The following is a 5,975-nucleotide window of genomic DNA, read 5'->3' as shown; positions in this document are numbered from 1 at the left end:
TCGGATACAGACGTATGACAGGTTTTTTGCTTTCTGCTGGACACAGAGTTCAACAGCATCGTGTCAGGGAGAGCATGCGAAGGGTAGATCCCATTGGCGTCTTTTTGCGTGCCCTTGAAATTCGGACTGTCAGAAGGAGGAGATATCAAGTGCCTGGCCCACTAGCACTATGGCACATTGATGGAAATCATAAACTCATCAGGTAAGTTCATCTCTGTCCATGTGTTTTGAATAAAGCTTCACTGCAATTGGATAAATAAATTTTCCAATGTTTAGATTCACAAGGTAATTGATGTTGTACTGGGTTATTCATGTTTTGTCTACTATTGGATCAATGCCTGAGCTGTATTAATCTAATGTTCAAATGTCATTTCTGATTTTAGATGGCGCTTTGTTATTCATGGTGGAATCGATGGATACACAAGAATGATTGTGTTCTTGAGATGCTCAACGAACAATAAGGCATCCACTGTTTTGGAATTATTCCAAGAGGCTGTTCAAAAATTTGGGTTACCTTCAAGGGTAAGATCAGATAAAGGCGGGGAGAACATGGATGTTGCTATGTACATGTTAAGCCATCCATTGAGAGGTCCTAATAGAGGAAGCCATATTGCAGGGAGAAGCGTTCACAACCAGCGCATTGAAAGGCTTTGGCGTGACTTGTTTTCCGGTTGTGTTCATGTGTTTTATCATTTGTTTTATGACATGGAGCAACATGGAATTCTGGAACCTTCAAATGAAGTACACTTGTTTGCACTACATTACACATATCTACCACGCATCAACCAGAATTTGAGTATATTTGTTCAGGGCCATAGTAGAGCACCACTAAGTAGTGAAAGAGGAAAATCACCATTGCAATTATGGATTCAAGGTTCAATGACACACAGTAATCGGGCAATTGATGAGCAATGGAGTATGGTAAGTCTTACTCATAAGGCTCTCATCCACTCATTGCAAAAACTTATCTATTTTAATGAGATGAAAGCACTTGCAGCGAGCTTGTTAGTCCATTTTGCAATGAGTGGAAAAAAGCCCTAATCCTATACTCACATTTACCAGGGGCAAATTTTCAACATTTCACTGTCAATATCACTTTCTAGGAAGACAATGAGTACTATGGAGTTGATTGGGATGGACCAGTCCCAAATAATGAAGATTTGAATGTGTCCTCTAATGCCATTGAAGTTCCTGTTACTAGCATTCCAATTTCTGAAGAAGCCTATTTTCTTTTAAGAGAACAAATTGATCCATTAAGAGACAGTGAGTCACATGGTGTTGATATTTATTTAGAAGTATTGTCTTTCATAGCAAATTAATATAAATTTCCACTAATATTCAGTGTCATTGTACATCATTGTCATCTCAAACAAAACAAGTTATCAATCATTATTCACATATCTCTATATTCTTCCATATCCAGTAGCTTGTATGGAAAGTGTTGAATCGAATGCTTTCTTATAATCTTCATAATTGTTGTGAGCGGTTGGGAGTGTGATGATTGCAGTACAGGAATCAACATCTGGCAACTTTACTCCTTTTTGCCAAATTTAACAGTTAATGATTTTGTTGGTGGTAGTGGGTCACCATAGATAAACTGCACCAGCTTCTCCAAGGTCGCTTGGTGAGGGGAATCTGAACAATTAATTAAAAGTTGTATACCATATTTCTTAATGACGTTTGAGATATTCTAGCTCTGACCAACATATTTTTAATAGCAGGAGTTCAGCTATCAGACTTAGGCCACAATGGTTAAAATTGCAACAGCATTCTTCAATTTTTTATCTGAAGTCTGTATGTTCACATTTTTTAATCCTGAATCCCATTTCTAAAACCTTTCCTAAAACCTCATACAACTACAAAATTGTTTTGCTACATTTCTCAAGCACTTGAATGAATTTCATTTCAGAATTGCTGTGAATTATACCTGTTTGTGAATCTTTAAGAACTTCATTAATGTATCTTTTAAACCAACACAGTGATTTATTTTCCTCTTCACTGAGCTCCTTCAGGTCTGACTTCAATTTTATTTTCTTAAGCAAGTCATCAGGAACAACATTGATTTCCTTCTGATAGGAAAACGCTTTACTAATGTGGATCGGGTTTTCTTTCAGGAATGTTGCCAACCCACAGAATTCATACCCCTTGAATATCATTCAACTCTGCAATCCGCATTTTCAAAACGTAAAATATCAAAATATCTTGAACAGCCTTTTGTCTATTTTCAAGGGTAAGCAACTTGTTGACAAACCCGCTTGTAAGAAGAAGGTTCATAACTTCATCAGACATGTCAACATTTCCAACTCTTCTTTATCCGCAGTCATCACCTAAGAAACAATTATGTAGTAAAATGTTTCACAGATTTCAAACTAAGCGTTTTTCTATGCTATAACTACACAATAATTCATCCATAATAACATGCAAAATATATATCTATTGTGTTACAAACCCTGTGAAGGGTATCTTTGATGATCAAATCAGGTAGATCATCAAATGTAATTTGGGGAATTCCTTCCTCAATTGAGCCTGTTATGATATAGGTAACAACTGGCATAGCCATTCCTACGAATGGGAATCCTTGATGTAAAAATGAATGGGCTATCATTCTTCCTGCATAAAAGAATAGATTAGACTCAACAGCTTCAGTGGAGTGCAAAGGTAAGAGATGGTCAGGTTTCCCCTCGAACATAGAGATTCGCAAGTCACCAGACATCAATGTTTGCATTGTTAGATGAAAATATTCCTTTGTAGGACCAGACGCATCCATTCCTTCTTCACCAATGAATTCAACATCTGGCTTGTGACATATTTCCAGTCCCCTTTTATGCAATTTGACTTGATCAGCTAGGAATGTTGTTGATTTGCGGTTAACTGAGATTAATTATGTCGCCTTTCCTTGACAACTCTTGACAAATAAGACTCTAAGGAATCTCCTACAGACATATTGAACATACAATGCATTAAATAATGCTAATTTTTTATAGTAAAAAGAAAATGCTTGTTTGAGAATATATAATTGTGAGACGAAACATAGTCTCACATTGTCATTTGATTTCATTTTCAAGTGTTGCTTTCCTTCACATTTTTTTCAACATTGAACATTGGGCTAGGATGTTCATGACAAAGCACCTCTTACTAAAAAGAGGTTACACATTCAACTAACCTTTATTTAAGTTGTCTGTAATAAACATTTCATCATCTTCATCACTCCCCAAAACTTCTTCTACTGTAAATGTAGTGGAGCATATTTCAATATTTATTGCTAGTACTAATTCTGAGCACAATAATTATAGGCATAAATTATTTGGAATAAAGATAATTATATAGTCTTGTAAAATAACAGTATTCATGAAAAGCTCTATGTTAATTCCTGTTCAACATGACATCTGTGCATGACATGTGTAGCATGGGCTCATTTCATGCAATGCCATCATTTTAGCTCAAATGAGCTTTTTATCATAAAAAATATTGATTAGACAAATGGATATAGTTATCATGATAACTCTGAATATTGAACATTGATAGGAGAGAAAATTATGTAAATTGTATTTATTTTCAAAACAGTCAATATACAGGAAGAGCATCAATATTCGTACCATCTTTTAAATCAGCCAGCTGTGATGCTGCTAAACTTAGATCACCATTTGATGCATTGTAAAGTTTTGTAATCAGTTCTTTCCGAATATTTGGGAAAAGATCCCCTAATTTCTTAACTTCAGTGATGGCCTAAAAAGTTAAGTAATATATGTTAGTTAATTAAGTTACAATTTATTATGTGAGTTACAATTTAATATATAATCAATATATCTTATATTTCTCATGCATATAACCTTGCTTGTCCCAGGTTCATCTGTTACTTGAAGAACATTGCTGCCAGAATCTGAAGATGTCTTAGCAAATACTTGAGGCTGCTTAAAAAAAAACATTCATAAGTTATAAGGATAAGTTACAAATACCATAATTGGCAAATTTCCTTTAGGTTGTACAAAATATTGAAATTTACCATTGGTGATGTGCTAAAGTCAACAGTACTGGATGGTCCACCAGGGCACTCTTGGCTGTGCTGGGCCCATTTTAGGACAGGAACCTTTGCCTTACAGTCTACACATTCAATTTTTAAAACATCATCCCCATCAAGATTAATCTAAATATATATTAAATAACTATATGAGGTTCTGAACTATTGTTGCTTTTTAAGTTGCTGTAGGGGGGGATGTGCTGCAAGCTGTGGCCATGCCCTTTTCCCGAATGGGCGTGGTCCCAGATTGCAGCCCCTCAATCCAAATTTCCTTGCGACAGGCTGCACGTACTAAATGGAGGAAAAACTGTACAGTTTTACATAAATGAAACAAACAACTGTACCTCTTCCACTTGATTGAAAATTTTGCTTAGATTTCTCTGCAATGGTCTAATATAAGCAAGTGCTTGACCAAGTCCAGAAGAATCCCTCAAAAAGGGAACCGAATACCCCGTTGGCGGAGGTTGAATTACAGTAAGGGAGGTACTGTGACCTCTTGATCCTGTGCGGAGAATTTGAAAGCCACCTGCTTCTGACAACTTTGGATAAACTTCCAGTAGCTTTTCTTCCAGCTTTGAGTGGTCTGCTTTTGACGGGAGGCATAATTTCTTGCGACCGAGACCACAATTTTGCAACTGTATTTTTTCAGATCTGGAAGGAACATTGGTCTGATTTTTTTCACTAAGACAAAAAAATTCATGAGTCCAAGTTTCTTTGACCGCGTAATATGGTTTATAGCTGATCGTTTTTGGGCGTTGAGCGCATAGGTAAGCCGAAGCCGGGGATATTCTTGTTCGGGCATACGGTGAAAATATAGTACGTAGATGTTGTAGCGTTGACGGTGGCGTAGTTGATGGTGGCGTACTTGACGGCAACGTAGTGGAATGCGACGTTGACGGCGGCATAGTTGACAGTGTGGCCGCGGTAGACGTGCTTGTTGGGCTGTTAGTGTTAGAAGAAACGAGCAACATCGTCGCCTCGTTTAGTAACTCAATCGCTCTTTGTGAATTTTTGTTTTCGTGTGTGATTTGAGGCAACGAACCTGGCGCAAAATCTTCTGCCATAACGATATTTATATTTTTATTTGCATATACGCAGAAATATTTGCAAAGACAGAAACACACGTGGTAACGTTAAAAAGAAGACGATTTCGCGGGCTCAAGGAACGGCAAAATTAATAAATTATGTTATTCAATTTCAAATTATGTTATTCAATTTCAAATTGTGTTATTCAATTTCAAATTATGTTATTCAATTTCAAATTATGTTATTCAATTTCAAATTATGTTATTCAATTTCAAATTATGTTATTCAATTTCAAATTGTGTTATTTAAAATTGTATTAAATTTTAAATAATGGCACTTGTTAAAATGAACATAAGTTGAGTGCAAGAATAATATAATATAAATTTGAATTATGACCCTAATAACGCTTCATAGCTCGCATATATTGTTGATGACTGCTTTAGTATTTTCAATTTCCCTTTGCCGTTCATCTTTGTCAACCTTCTTTCGTTTTTTCCCTTGTTCACCACTTGATCCCTCAGCCTTTCCTCTTGACTGCCCCTTCACAAACTTGTACCCTTGGTTCTTCACATTCTCTTTTGCTTTTTATCAAGCAGTCTTCCTGTGGAAAGCAAAAACAAAAAAGAACTGTTGAACTAATTTTTATGATCAATTGGCAATTTTCACATATTATAGTTTCCATGCAAAATCAATACTGGGGAAAACAAAACCAAATTGCAAAATAATGTTTTGTGATCACCCCACCTCTATTTGTAAGGTATATTGGACTCTCTGCAGCAATTTTAGCAGCTTCTGTATTAATTTCTTTCTGCCAATTTGTAAGGATTTTGGAGGGATTGTCTCCCAAATATTTTAGCTTGTTCCTTTAACTTTTCAATATCAGTATCTGCTTGGAATGGAACATTCTCCTGAGGAAAATGGAAAAAATTAG

The 5,975-nt window shown here is 35.9% G+C and overlaps 1 protein-coding gene across 1 annotated transcript; it reads left to right on the top strand.

The window, feature by feature from the left end:
* Positions 1 to 627: 627 nt before the first annotated feature.
* Positions 628 to 1,319, top strand: LOC114518592. Its single transcript, XM_028538610.1, has 2 exons — positions 628 to 921; positions 1,104 to 1,319. The coding sequence occupies exons 1-2, from the start codon at positions 706 to 708 to the stop codon at positions 1,317 to 1,319; spliced, it is 432 nt and encodes a 143-aa protein (XP_028394411.1). The 5' UTR covers positions 628 to 705.
* The last annotated feature ends 4,656 nt before the right edge of the window (positions 1,320 to 5,975 follow it).

The sequence above is a fragment of the Dendronephthya gigantea genome, unplaced genomic scaffold (assembly GCF_004324835.1).
Source record: "Dendronephthya gigantea isolate DGI-Jeju-01 unplaced genomic scaffold, DenGig_1.0 000011F, whole genome shotgun sequence".
In the NCBI taxonomy this organism is placed as follows: domain Eukaryota; kingdom Metazoa; phylum Cnidaria; class Anthozoa; order Malacalcyonacea; family Nephtheidae; genus Dendronephthya; species Dendronephthya gigantea.
The sequence above is the reverse complement of the archived record's forward strand: the minus strand, read 5'-3'. Positions and strand labels throughout refer to the sequence as shown.